General features: G+C 32.7%; 1 protein-coding gene across 2 annotated transcripts in view; it reads right to left on the bottom strand.

Annotated features, from left to right (window-relative positions):
- Positions 1-12,419, bottom strand: part of LOC118746187 — an 85,855-nt gene extending 73,436 nt beyond the window's left edge. Inside the window, exons 1-2 of one of the 2 annotated variants that reach the window (XM_036479992.1) lie at positions 12,281-12,419; positions 10,821-11,379 (exon numbers count right to left, since the gene is read on the bottom strand). In XM_036479992.1, coding sequence (XP_036335885.1) covers positions 10,821-11,083 — 263 coding nt within the window. In that variant the 5' untranslated portion in view covers positions 11,084-11,379; positions 12,281-12,419. Of the gene's footprint in view, positions 1-10,820; positions 11,380-12,219 lie in introns of both variants that reach the window. The other variant, XM_036479991.1, reaches the window with a different exon arrangement.
- Positions 12,420-14,015: the final 1,596 nt, after the last annotated feature.

Raw genomic sequence — 14,015 nt, forward strand, 5'->3', positions numbered from 1 at the left:
CGATTTTTTCGAATAGATCAGTCCCTGGTCCACTTCCCGGAAAAAAAGGATCCTATATGCTAACATAGGCAAAACGCTACCTACGTACCAAATTTTAAGCAAATCGGACCATAATAAGATTTTTTCGAATAGATCGGTCCCTGGTCCACCGGAGGGTTTTCCCAAAATTTTCTTTCGTAAAAACCTTCTCCTGGTAATTACAAACAACTGAAAAAAAAATTTAGCCAAATCGGCCCAACCGTTCTCAATTGATGAATTACTATACATTTTTCACACCCTTTTTATATATATAGATTTGTGGAATTTTTCTAGTGGTGTTTTCGTTCCTACCGAAAAATGTTGCCTTTCGATTGCCCTTTCTCTTTTGGTGTTCGATTATAAGAAAAGACACGCGGTTAGAAAAATTTGTGTCCCGTTTCTTAAAATGTCACACTCTTGTAAGGCAAAAAAGGCACATTCTCTGCCCTTTGAAACTTTTTCAGGGGAGATGGTTGCCCTGAAAATCAAATAGTGGTTTGAAACGAAAATATTATGAAATGCGTGAGCCAGATTAGGACAAAAGGGCAAAGCATGCCCGTTTACAAGGTTGAGTGTAACAACAAAAACATTTTGCACCGTGGAAGGGCACCATTTGGAAGAAATAAAATCTCCATAAATTCTGTGTAAGATGTGGAATTGTGAAGTATATATATAATATATGGTTTTTGTTAAATTATGAACCATATTTTTTTAAGAGAATAACGAAAAATGTTTGGTTGAAAAATATTGTAAATATTAGTTTTGTTCGCTATGCAAAAGCCAGTAAGAATTAGCCAGTAAAAAAAATTTAGAGAAACTTGCTAAGCAAACATTTGCAAGCTTCACTGCCAGCTGGCATCCACGGTTGTATTTCGAACATAATAAATTATTTAAATTATTCCAGGTGGAAAACAAAACAAGACCTATACCGTATTTTTCTTCTTATTCTGACTTTCTCTAGCATACGCTTCAATTTCTTTGTGGAAGTCACTGTCGGATTTCCAATATCGACAGTGGTGTCGACTGCGTTCCGATTAAGAATACAGCTTTTTCAGCCGAAATTGGTTTTAATTGGAATTAATCAAATTAATTGAATAAACAAATATTTACAAACTTCCTTCATAAGGAAATCTTCGCAAGATTGAACTTGTTGATTCAAATTATTGTTGACAAAAATGCCACCGTGTGCCACAATCCTGGGCTCGAATCGTGACATACGATAACGTATTATTCGTCACGTAAAAACACATTTTTCGGATTATGCCATAGGTGAACGTACTCTTTACCCCATTCAGCTTATACGACTGACGGTATCACGTAATTTTCTTTCGTATGCTTTTCGATCCGTGAACGGATGTTACGATTCGAGCCCTGCTTGCAAATTCTTGCTGGCCAAAATTTTCCCAGCACGAATTTGCAACTTCCCCTCCAAATGAAATGTCAAAATTGTGCTCTCTCCTAGCAAGTTTGACTAGTTTTTTTGCCAAACGAACACGATTTGGTATTAATTGGTACCAACTTTTACAAGATTTTTGCATAGCGAACACTCTTGTTAAAAACAAAACACCATTCATCCGTTTTTGACCGTCAGTGTACATACATACATACAATACATATGTATGGGTTAATAATATGCACGTATGTATGTATGTATGTAGATAAGATCTTTAATTTTAAAACAAATTTACCAGCTAAGTACCTTTTACTAATAAGCTTTTAATTGACACTTTTTGTCAAAAAAATGAATGAAAGATATCTTTAGTTAGATAAGGCTGATTAACAAACAAACCAATTCTTAATTTTAATTCGTTTTTTTATCTTTTATATAGAAGTTTGACACGAAAGCGTAATAAGTATGTTTTTTTTTCATCAGCTACATAATGAAATGCAAAAAGACGTAACAAACATCATCGTTGAAATGCAAAAAGTAATAAATAATAAAAAATTTAAAATTCACTTTTTGTTTAATATGATGGATTTCATCGAATTACAACTCCCCACATCATTTTATGAAAAAAAAAGTAAAATATTAGTCACGCCTATTTCACTTTCAATTACGATGTTGTTACGTCTTTTTACATTTCAGGTGACGACATGTACATACATATGTACATCCATAATTGGTTCGCAACTGATATATATATATATATATATATATATATGTATATATATATTAGGGGGGGGGGTCGATTTTTTTCCTTTAAAATAGCATATGCGGAAAATCAGGAGGTATCATTCTGAATAATTTTGCTTAAGAAACTATGGGTCTAAAACGAATTTCAAGCGAATTTTAAGGGGAAGTTTCAAGTCAGGTAATACAAAATTTTGTGGTAAAAACTCAAACAAAACGCAAATACGACATTCAAGTATCTTCCATCTTCCAGTTCTATGAAAATCTTCGTACTTTTCGGGACTATTTCGGGATTTTCGAGACTTCTTCGGATTTTTCAGGATTTTCGGGATTAATTAGAGATTTTTGAAACTATTACGGCTTTTTTGAGATTTTAGAGATTCTGGGGCTATATCGGGATTTTCGGGACTATTTTGGGGCTTACGAAACTACCTCCAGATTTCGGGGATCTCGGTACAGTGTCGGGACTTTCGTGACTACTTCGGGATTTTCGGCGCGAATTCGATATTTTTGAGACCACTTCGGGTTTTTCGAGATTTTTGGGATTCCCGATGCAGTCCCGACCACCCCGATATAGCCCCCAGAACCCTTCAAATCTCGAAGTAGTCTCGAAAAACCCGAATAGTCCCGAAAACCTTAAAAATCCCAAAGAAGTCTCGAAAATTCCGAAGAACTCTCAAAAATTCCAAGTGATCTTGAAAATCCCAAAATAGTTCCTAAAACTTCGAAGTAGTCGCGAAGATCGCAAAATAGTGCCGGGAATACCGAAAATCTTCAAAAAGTGCCGGAAATCCGTAAGCAGTCCAAAAAATCCAGATATAGTCCCGAGAATCCCGAAAATTTTGAAGTAGTTCCGAATTAGTCCCAAAAATCTCGAAATAGTCTAAATATCGAATTTCGAAAATCTCGAAGTAGTCCAAAAATTTCCTAATTAGCACCGAACATCCCGAAATAGTTTAAAAATCCCGAAGTACTCCCGAAGATCCCTATAAAGTGCCGAAAGTCCCCGAAATCTCGAGGTAGTTTCGTATGCCCCAAAATAGTCCAGAAAATCCCGATTACATATTTTGCTCTCAAACATGACCGCGTGAGAGCTCCTCGTGTAAACAGACATGAGAACGAATGATAATTTTCTTACCGAAAAAATTCTCTTATGATCAAAATACCAGTGAGTATCAATGTACGTGTAAGCACCCATGAGAATTCTCACACCAATATAGCGGAACTCTCATTACAGTTGCTCTCATTGTTTACTAGCACCTTTAGCCAGAATTGCCCTGTTGGCTGTCAAAAACATTGTTCACATAACGGTTGTTTGTAACAGGCAAAACGAATCGAGATAGATATAGACAAATGTATACATAAATGATCAGAATGAAAAGAGAAATCGATTAAGCGGTGATTGTCTGTCCGTCCGTCCGTCCGGCCGTCTGTGCACACGATAACTCGAGTAAAAATTGAGATATCTTAACGAAACTTGGCACGTGCACTTCTTTCGGGCGTAGGACAGATGGAATTGAAAATGGGCAAAATCGGACAATAACCATGCCTACCTCACATATAACGGTAACTTTCAGAAATACGAAAACTGCGATATTTTAGCAGCTACTGAAGATAATTCACTCAAAATTGATATTTACAATAATTTTTAGACGAAAAATAAGAATATTATAAATTTTTGGAAAATGGGCGTAGCCACGCCCACTTATGGTGACATGCGTATACCTTGGTAACCGCTGCACTAATTTCTTCCAAACTTGGCACAGTTGTTGGCCTTGGTACAGCATACCAAATGGCCGAAAATTTTTAAAATCGGACAATAACCACGCCCACATCCCATATAACGGTAATTTAGACAAATACAATATCTTCGGTAAATTCGTAAATATTAAAGCTAATTTATTCAAAATTGATGCTTCCAACAATTCTCTACCAAGAAATACGCTTATGATAAAATTTTGGAAAATGGGCGTGGCACCGCCCACTTATGATCACATATATGTATCTCGGTAACCGTTCTACCAATTTGTACCAAACTCGGTATGGTTATTGTGCTTTCCACATAAAAGCAAAACGTTGAAAATTATTGAAGTCGGACTAAAATTACGGCTTTGCATATAACGGTAAATTTCAGAAATGCTTGAAACTTCAGTATTTCTTCCTTTAGACCGGTTCCCATATGATTTAGGATCCTTTAAATATCTGTCAACACATCTGGAGCTGCGATTTATCTTTTTTGCTATCTTTCGGTTGGCTAATAGTCCTTGAGAGTGGAAAAATCACGTTCTAAAATGCTCAAAACTTTACCCGTGTTTTGCGAGCATTTATTGTCAAACGCGTTTGTTTTTCAATTTTTATTTGATTCGCGTCAAAATATTTGCAAACCTATCGCACACCACTTTAAAATGTTAACTGCGTCTATTTCAATGGCTAAACAAAAGACCACAAGATTGCTTACACATTTAGAAAAACTGCCAAAGCACAGCAACATACATACATATATGTTCGTCAAATCGAAAATTCACGACAGGTAATTTTTAGACAAAGTTTGGTTTCCAGTAAGCAAATCTTATTGGACAATTAGCTCACACCTGTTACATAAAAGTTTCTAAGCTTACACAAATTTTACAAAAAGTAATCAAACTTCAAAAAATTGCCATCAAAATTTCAAACTTTTTATTCAGAATTTTCCGGGTATGCAGTTTTGTAACCCTTTCAATTTAAGTTTAAGAAAGTGCTTTAAGTCGGAAGAAAGAACCATTGATATTTTAGAATTTTTGTTTTGTGGATGGTATTTCGCATTTTCTTCCAAATAACGCACGATCAAAATCTATTTTTATAATGAAGAAAATGCGCAACACACTCTACAAAAAAAATATAAAAAAACCAACCGTAATTTTTAGCGACTTGAAACTTGCACTTTATTAGACTACAATTAAATGGGCTACAAAACTGCATACCCGAAAAATTCTGATTAAAAAGTTTAAAATTTTCATGACAGCGGAAGCTGTGGTGTAGTAGTTAGCAGTTCCGACTAGCATTAAAAAAAAGAAAAGAAAAAGTTATTTCTAATAGCGGGTCCCGAAATAACAAAAACGGCAATGACGCAAATAATACCAAAATCTGAGTTTTGCTTTATTTCCAACAAAGCTTGGAAATAAAACAAATTTTGCCTTATTTCCCATTGCTTATTTATACTATTTGTAAAAAAAACAGTTACGGACAGAAGGAAAAGAATTTTGTTTATTTCAAAAATACAAATAGACCAAGGCACATTGAACAGGTAGTATCAGTATAGCAGCTAATATTTTTAATTTCTTCTCACAAAAATCCTAAATTGTAAAAATCTATTCGCATTTGAAACCTTTTCCCATACAAGACCAACGATTGAATAGCAGCTTTTGGAACGCTCGCCCTACTCAACATCAGAACCGCTGGTTATTGGGCCTGGCACAGGATGGATCAATGCTTCGAGAAGCAAACCAATTTACTAAGAAAGAAAGTGGCAACAATTTTCATTTTTTCAATTTAAATTTTTTATCTTTTTTTGTATTTCACAGGGCATGCTTTGATGTAGAAGAAAAAAATCATAACAGTTTTTGACACTTTCGATACCAGAAGCAACAACAAAATACAGGCAAATGTTGTTTTTGCTCAAATGCTCTAAACCTTTTTGCAGGTGAATTAAACAAAAAATGTGATATAATTTATATGAATTATGAAAAGTCTAACAAAATATAGGGAAAGCATCGTCTTTAATAACTGCTCGTCATATTGGACATAGCGCTTTTGTATGAATTTTATCTGCTTGCTTTTTAATATGTTAAGAAAATTGCTGGAAAACCTTAAAATGTTTGCATGGAACAATGTCGCCCTTATAGTCACATTTTATAGGCAAATTTTCAAATAAGGCAGTGGCACCTGGTAAATTCCACTATGGGTGGGATGCATGCAATAACACCATACACAATAATTCCCATTACTTGGACATTAAAAAGCAGTTTCAAAAGTGAACTAGTGTAATTTTATTAGTTTTCTTTTTTCTAAACGGTTATAATGCAACCAGTGCATAATCGCGAAAGGACGGGAGGGGTGGCGCGCGAACGCGGACCGCCGCGACGCTGGGCACTTTCAAAATTGTATCCTGCAAATCCGTCCATTTAACTTGTTCATGTACTACATTTTGTCAAATGTAACTGGGTGAATACCTACATACATATGTGCTTTTTTTGTTTTATTACTTAATTGTTAAGTTTAAAATGTGGTCTTATTGCTCAACGAGAAATGAAATAAAGCAAATTTGTGTTATTTCACATTCAAATGGGAAATAACACAAATTTGCGTTATTGTCGTTTATGTTATTTCGAAATCTCTATCATCCTTAACTACCGGACTTGCAGTATCGAGGGTATGAAACTAAGGTTAGGCATGTTATATACCGTTGGAAAGGTAATTGTATATACTTTCTCATATGAGTTTTATTTTCAGGTTTCAGAAACACTTACACAATAATACCAAAAACAAGTAATTTTTAGCAAAAAAAAACCGACTTCAACTCTCATATAAAAAAAATATATATATATATATCTCATGATCCACTGATCGGATCTTAACCAGATTAGTATGGGACCACCTCTGAGACACTACCTTTCCGATGCAAAATTATCGAAATCGGTTGACGTGGTCCAAAGTTATGCGGTAACATACATAAAAAAAAAAAAAAAAAAATATATTCCGACGAACTGATAACCTCCTCCTTTTTTGGAAGTCGGTTAAAAAACATTAAAATAGGTCATATATTAAAAATTAAAGAAAATCGCTGTTTCGAGTTACTAGATGCTCATTTTGATAGATAAACAAGTCGCATCCCACTAAGCGACCACAAAGCTCCTAAAGAAAAATACCTAAGCTTCCTTTAGAGTAAAAAAAAAAAAAAATCCTTTTTTGAAAAAAACATTAAAATTATTTTTTATTACAAAAAAAAATTCAAAAAATTTATTTTAATAAAAAAATTAATAAAATTTGTAAAGGCTGAAGGGAAAGCTATCGAAAACATTCTTGAAAAAATTTTCTAAATACAACAGGTAATTAATTCAGAGTACGAAAATAAACTGTACAAAACAATTCCCATTTGCTCATCGATCATCATATCATTTGTGGTTTTGTACAGTTTTGTACATAGTCAGAAACAAATTGTAAGATTCACTGTCATTTTCCCCAATGAGAAACGTTTGCTTTTCGTTTGTGACTATTGTACCATAGGGTGATATCACAAACGTTTCAATTACGTGAAAAATATTTTTTTCTGTAAATTTTCATATCCAATTCAATTAAAAAACATTTTTATTTTTTTATTCATTGCAGCCATTCGTTTTGTGTTTAGTTATTGCATATGTGTACATATGTACATACATATATTTTTCTCTGCACGATTCATTTCGTTTGTTGTTTCGTCTGTAACTACTAAACTACTGTAGTGTACTATCGCCAAAGTGAACTCAGCCGTTTTGTTTTCGTATTGTACTGAACTGTTGAAGTAATAAACGAAACGAAATAGTAACGTACAATATAGTTTATTTTCGTACCCTGAATTAATTAGTAATATGGATCCGAAAAAAGGACTGTTTGACCAAAATGTCAAAATTCTGGACCCTCCAACTCGGAGTGTGTTTGAGCGATCCCGTTGAAATTTTGTGTCATAACTACTATTTATTAGGACTAACCTTGGTGCAAATTTCATGCCGATCGGAAGACATCGATTTCAAAAGTTGGGTCACTTGAGGTGAAATGTCCCATATATATATGTATATTATATGAGAATTGTATTTTATATGAGAATTGAAGCCTTTGTTTGTTTAGGTTTTATTTTTTGCTAAAAATTACTTGTTATTTTTTCGATCATAAATAATGATTATTTTATGATTTTTACTTTTTCGCTCAGAGATAATTAATATTGAGTTTTATTTTTCCACTTAAAAATAATGATTATATGATATAATATACAAATGATATAAAATTGAAAAGGCCATACAGACGCAACCTACTGAAGTTTTGAACTGGAAATTTGGGACTTATTCCCTTCATTAGGGTGTCGCTACCTCTGAAAAGGAAACGTCGGAAAACACGTTGGTATAGCTTTCGACATTTTTGAATAATTATAATTCTTAAGTGAAAAGATAAAACTCAATAATAATTATTATCTAATAATAGGGTCATTACATTGAAAAACGACATATATTTAAATATGCCCCAATTATTTCTATTTCAGTAGTAACCTCTTTAAATGACTATATTTTATTAATATGCTGAAAGATATTAGAAAAAAAAAAACAAAAAGAAGTGGTAATTTTTGTCTATGGAAACTTTTATTTCATGCATAATTACTTTACACCAGTCCCAAGGAGATGTCCAACTAGTCACAAAGTTAAATATTTTTTTAATATTTCTATGAAGATTATTATAAACCTTATTTTTATTGAAAAGGAAAACGTTTAATTCATATTTTTCAACACAAAAACATCGTTCGTGAAGATTAAGTAGGTGTTTTGGCTAAAGTTCGTCTTTGAGTGCACCAGGATAAAATAGAGTTCTTTTCAGTATCCCACCAGTCAAATTCATTCAAATGATAGTTACATAAAACTAAGAAATCGTTTGGTATTTTTATTAAAGCTATTTTATACATTAGCTATCGTTCTATGTTAAAAAATATCTTTCGCTGTTGTATAAGTTCCGACGACATAGGTAAAATTCACAATTGATCACATTCTGAAGTAAAATGTCCTACCAGTCACAATGGAATGGCCCAATAATAATTTCCTTTGAGCGAAAAAAACTCAAATAATATCTGCTATTTTTAATCCTTATAAAATCATTGAAAATTACAGTAGGACGTAGGATCACAAAAATTAAAACTTGTTGATTTTTGGGTTAAAATTTTAAAACTAATGATTGTTCACCGTCCTTGGTATCTCATAATAAGATATCTTATTACTGTAGGTATTTTTGCATTATATTAAAAAAAAGGGTTAAATATAAAGAAGTTTGACTGTATTGTCGTTTTTATTTTTTTTAACTGCTGGTTTCGCTTAAGAGAAACCATGACACAAGCGGGCGCGGTATGGTGACGTGCGATCACGCGACTCGACATACAAAACAAAAAAGGAGAATGCAAAGGAAAACAAAACCATTACAGTAATACATATGTATGCACAATGTTGCCGCTTTGGCTTTTTAACCAAAATTGGCAATTATTTTTTTTATTTATCAAGTTAGGTAATTTGGTAATTTATTTTTCAAATTGGTAACTTTTGATTCGGTCCTACATATCAAATAGGTCAATATAGGTTTTGATTCCACATTAGTAAGTGGCCCGTAAGCGTTTCCTTTTATAGAAATATCTGAAAGTTTCGCAAGGCGGAAGTTGTTCCAGCGTTCCTTGGTTACTATTTAGAAGGGTGTGTTCTATAACAAACTGCTTGAAAGTGGCTTTCGTTATGTACTTATATTTAAGCAAATACTTCAAAGATATATAATTTTTTCCTCCCTTTTATTAGCTCGGGATGTAACTATGTAATATTGATGCGCCTAAAAGATGCAGCGATTTCTCTTCTCAAGTTAAATACCCGATGTCAGTACGAATGGAAATTATAATAGCGAGGTTTTAGTTTTTTAAACTATAATTTGATTATAAAAACGTTTTAACGTGTTTTTTTTGTGATTTAATTTTGGTTATTTAAAAAAAAATCATTGTTCTTCCTTTAACAGAACTCGTGTAAATTCAAATTTCAAACTTTATTCAATATTTAAAAAAAAAATCAGCAAACTTTCGTAAAAATTGTAGGTGAATGGAGCGCTGATTGCCTGAAAAGCTTGGTATCTTCGGATATACATATGTACAGACATATCGTGCTCTAACTGCCAAAATAACGTAAGCGACATTTTTTCAAAATTGTCTTTTCGATGCAGAAATGCATCTAGATGCATTACGAATATTTCTGCATCAAAAAGAAAATTTTGAAAAAAAATGTCGCTTACATAATTTTTCAGGGCTCGATATTATTTTTGGACAGTTCTGCACATAAAATAAGTTCGGTAATTTTATGTTATACTTGGTAACTTTTTTCGGTGATTTTAGTAAAAAAAAAAAATGTTGTGGCAACACTGATGTACATATGCACATACAAATGTGCTTAAACAAATGGTATATGTATGGATGTACATACATATGCACATTGTATGTTTATACAAGTAAGCATATTGTAGAATAAAATAACTTACCAAAAACATACATATCTATGTACATGCATATCGTCGTTTAAAGTACAAAACCGCGTATCGTCGTTCTGCAAAACTGCGTAACCGAAATTTTTTGCCAAAAAGTGGATTTGCTCACACAAGCTCTTGGCTCAAGCCTTATGTATTCGCCCTGAAATATATTAGCTACAAATGCGATTGCTTTATAAAAAAGAGAGCCATTTTGAAATATGAGTGTTTTTACTCTCTAGCAAATAATTTATGCAACCTCACATACGCGGTTTTGTACTTTAAACGACGATATGTATGTATGCACTTACACCCGATAGTAGAAAGTTTCGATATTACATATTTGCTATTTTTTAAATAAAAAAATTTGCTTATTTAACTTTGAAGTATTTTTCTTTAATTTACGTACCTTAAATAGTTTTTTGATTGCACCGGTTGGTTATTTTTCGGGAGACGGCCAGTTATTGCTGCCACTCCACTACTAATTGCATCGGGTGTTCGTGAGAGTACTTGATCTAGAGTTTTTACTGCGGAAATTCCTTGTCCCGAAAATACTTCTCGCACTCCCGTTGATGCTGGAGCAGATGTTGTTGTAGTTGTTGGCAATGATGCTACCGAAGACAGGGACGATGTACTAGCCGTTGGGAAAAATAGTTTATTCAACAAGGCCATAATGTAATACGACTAACTTTGCAGATATTACACTTTTCACTTTTAGCTGATGTAATGTAGTGTATGTATGTATATCCAAATACTAATTTGCTTTTTGGGAATGAAACGGAATTTCGACCGCAATTTATGTTCATATCACTTTCAAATCTTATTTAGGTATAATCATCCAATTAAATTTGTAATTATTTTAACGGTTTCTTACAATCGCACAAAATGTATTCCTCAAATTTGATTTGAAATTATGTTTTCGAGTTTCTTTTTAACTACGGACATATTGAGGGATTGTGTTAGGCTATCTGAAAAAAAATATGCACATGAACCATGTTGTATTTTAAATAGTGAATTGGATATATTTTCACTTTAAAAACGTATACACAATATGTACATACAAAAGTACAGTATAGCACTTTTTTTTTAGAAACTGCAATACAATTATAAATTTACCGTAATTGTATTTATAATTTTTAAACATCTTAATGTAAATGTACACTCCGAGTCTTGGTATCTATCACTCCACATTTTTGTTTTATTTTTTCAAACGCGGACTACATCCTCCACAACCCAACTTAGCGTGTACATACAAACACACGAAATAAATGCTCGAGTAATCAAAGTTAATACGATTAAACTTTAATAAGGCACTTCTGCGCCAGGCCAGACCGCAAAACTGACTGAGGCTTCCCTATACAAAGACAGAAAATTAAATGAAAAATAATAAGCGACAATAATAAAAGACGTTCACGACAACGGCACAGTATATAACGATGGTATTTACAAAAGAATGAAAACGGCGGTTGCTTGGCACTTGGCATATTTAGCCGCCAGCTCCTTTGCAAATACATATATAATCACTCATAATATATAAATGCAGATATTCGTTCGCTTTTTCAATTTCATTGAAAACTCGGGAGAATTTCGCTAATGCAAATATATATACATATTTATATACCCGAGCTTCACCTTTACGCGCAGTTATTGATACGTTTCTTGTATTATTCGTCAACCATTTAGCAACGTGAATCGGGTTGTAACTGCACAAATATTAAATGTTATGAATATTCCGGCGTAACCAGACAACCAATCAATCATGGAAAAATTTCATTTTTGCACGATGGTGGTACCAAACAAATACAAACCGCAGTAATATTCGTGATCCGAAATATTTTTTTGCAAAATACATGTGTTTCCCAGTATCACCTTCAAATATTAGAGTTGAAAACAGGACGCACTATACTTTTCACCGAAACTAAAACCAAATAACTCTAAATTTGTAACTCAAATTGCACATACTATGAAAAATTCGCAAATACAACACCACAAAGCCCCGGATTTGACATTTGATACATAAAGTAGTATTGTTCGATTTTCTGACAATTGTTTTATCAGTGGTGCCAAGTCATCTAGAGGAAGTCACTATTAGCCATGGTTAACACTGCGCTGCGCGGCACCATACCCAACCGACGTTAGCACCAGGGTTGCCACTGACGAAAAAAAATATTTACCATCCACTTGAAAAAAATCTACCAAATCTGGGTAATATCTACCAATAACTTTTTATAATTATTTTAATCAAAACTATAGTTTTGTTATTTTTTTATTTATTTTAATTAAAACTATACTTTTCTTTATTTTTTTTAGTTATTTCAATAAGAATTAAAATTGTTTTTAAGAACTTTTTATTTAACTAGTTATACGGTATTTGAGTCATATTATTGGCATATTCTCAGTTTCCTTCAACCAAAAGCGGAAGTGATGAAACTATAGGCAACAATGAAACTTCATTATTTGAAAAACTTCAACTCGAGTTATTATAGACAAATACCGTGACTCAAAAAAGTGATTTTTTTTAATATTCGCAATATTTTTCGAGTAAAAATTTTTTATTGCTTTAACTAAATCCATAAAAATCGAGGATTCAAACTATATACAACATATAGAAAAATTCCAAAAATTTTCTTCTAAATTTCGAATTTTTTACTCTGAATTTTTAGAACAATTTAAGGTATGGAGTTTTAAAGCAAATACTATTTGAGTATATATATAACAATGTGCTGCTTAAAATTCCCGTCGATTTTTTTATTTTTTTTTCTATTGATAAAAAATGGTGTCGATTTAATTTTTTTGCGAAAAATCATAGTGCGTAATTACATACCTGTCAATTTTTTTTTTATATTTAAATAATCATTTAAAATATTTAGGCAATCAAAAGCTCCTCGGGATTCCAGTAAAATTAGTTTGAATAGAGCGAGATATGTTCGCCTTATATCGATATACATTTATACGTATGTAATTATATAAAATGTATGCAAAGAATTTTTTAATATATTTAAAGATAACTACGAAAAATAAATCGGGAACGGAAAGTTCATCAAAAATCTACCAAAATGAGAAAAAATTTACCTTTTTACCAACCCAATTTTTTTCTACCAATTTTGGTAACAATTTACCAAAGTGGCAACCCTGGTTAGCACCCCGTTTGTGAAAATGTTAAGATTTTTGTATTGCAATCAATAGTTCGTCGATTGCTCTTTAATGTTCGTCCATTTTTAACGTTTGTTCGTTAGCCAACAATTCATAATTAATTTTTCAATTTACACTTTACGTAATTCCTGAAGTTAGCACCCGCAGCAGATTATTTTGGGTTAATTCCCTGCAAGAACAGTGACTATCATTTGACAAATCATTTGAGTAGCAAGGCTGATAGAGATTTCTGTCACTGCCCTGCAGGGAGTGACGTTAGCTTATACCTAACTTTAGTCTGTATACGCGAACACTAGTGCTAACTATTAACTGTGTATTTTGTTCGAAAAATGCTAACTACTTTTGTGGGGCGATGGCCGCAAAAAAGTCAGACCTGGATACCTCTGCATTACATGTCAACTAAGTTGTAACTAACTACTTTTGGACATAAAATATCAATAAGAAAAACAAA

Source organism: Rhagoletis pomonella, unplaced genomic scaffold (genome assembly GCF_013731165.1).
Source record: "Rhagoletis pomonella isolate Grant_MI unplaced genomic scaffold, Rhpom_1.0 Rhpom_scaffold_00010, whole genome shotgun sequence".
Lineage (NCBI taxonomy): Eukaryota > Metazoa > Arthropoda > Insecta > Diptera > Tephritidae > Rhagoletis > Rhagoletis pomonella.